At 34.7% G+C, this 1,305-nt stretch overlaps 1 protein-coding gene across 1 annotated transcript; it reads left to right on the plus strand.

Moving 5' to 3' along the window:
- Positions 1-278: 278 nt before the first annotated feature.
- On the plus strand, positions 279-818 carry NAEGRDRAFT_76257 (uncharacterized protein; the record flags this gene model as incomplete). The annotated part of the gene is made up of 1 exon (XM_002668774.1): positions 279-818. The coding sequence occupies one exon, from the start codon at positions 279-281 to the stop codon at positions 816-818; it is 540 nt and encodes a 179-aa protein (XP_002668820.1).
- Between the last annotated feature and the right edge of the window lie 487 nt (positions 819-1,305).

Raw genomic sequence — 1,305 nt, forward strand, 5'->3', positions numbered from 1 at the left:
TGATTGAGAGGGCTAAACTTGTACATTTTGTGAATAATTACTTGCATTGTTTTGAGAGAGGGGAAGATGTTGAATTGCTTCATAATGATGGATGGATAAAATCAAAGGGGGAATTGAGATGTATTTATGCTTTCTATTTGGGTATTTTGACATTGAGTTCACAACTGTTGGGTGAATTGGACTATGTGGATTATATTTTGAGAAGGGCAGAATGTGAAATTGCAGCACTTTCTGTGGATCATATCACACAGTTTTATTGGGGTGCCTCTTGTCACTTGATGTTTATGACTTGTGTCGCAGAAGGAAATCAAATCAAAGCAAGCTATTATCATACCCTTATTAATTTTTATTTGGATAACGAAAAAACCTTGAGAAATAGATTTTATGCTAGTTTAGTCCATCACAAGACTCTAGTTTCGGCCAGATTTATGAAAGAATTGAATAATATGGAAAATCTGTTGGATAACATGTACCAACTGTTTTTCTACTCTGTAAATAGAAAACTCGATGAATTCTTACTGCCAGGTACTTGGGACTACATGAGAAATACCAAAATTACTCCTCAAAACTATGTACTCTTCAAACAAGTTTCTCACTTTATATTCAAGGCCCTCATGAAACACAAATCAGAAGCTATGAAAGCTCTAACTGACTGCCACAGCGATGGATACTTTAAACATCAGAGATTGTTTACAACAATTTTATCAGAAGGGTATGCATTTTTATTCTTGAAACAGATTCAAGAAGTGAGCTATTCAATGATGGAAGAAAGTGCACTCAGAATAACCTTATTGACTGAAAATGAATTGTTTCCGTAAGTATCCAAAATCATCATATTTATAACCATTTTGAAAATTAATTAGATATTGCTTATTTGCAGTTCTTTCACCTGTTGTGGAAGCTTGTGCATTTCACTTGAATGTTTGTAAAATGGTGGAAAAAGGATTGAAACCTAGAAAAGCCAGCATTCTTACTTCCTCAGGACAAACCATCACATTTGACAGTTTCTCAATTCTGGAGAAGGACTTTAGAGCAATCAGCTTGATGAGTAAACGATATAGACGAGTTCAAAATATGCACAAGGATCTCATTGATGAAATGACACAAGTTCTCAATAGAAATATTTCTCCACTCAGTTTACTGAAAGATAATTTATCAATCATCAGTTCCTCTGGTACACCAAACGATGACATTCCATTGCAAAATGATGAAGTACTAATGAGTATTCTGAAACAACTCACCCAAGAGGAAGAAATGACTCCTAGCTCCTCACTAAATGAAGTAACTGAAGAGGCACTAACTCCT

Source organism: Naegleria gruberi (assembly GCF_000004985.1).
Source record: "Naegleria gruberi genomic scaffold NAEGRscaffold_104, whole genome shotgun sequence".
Lineage (NCBI taxonomy): Eukaryota > Heterolobosea > Eutetramitea > Acrasida > Naegleriidae > Naegleria > Naegleria gruberi.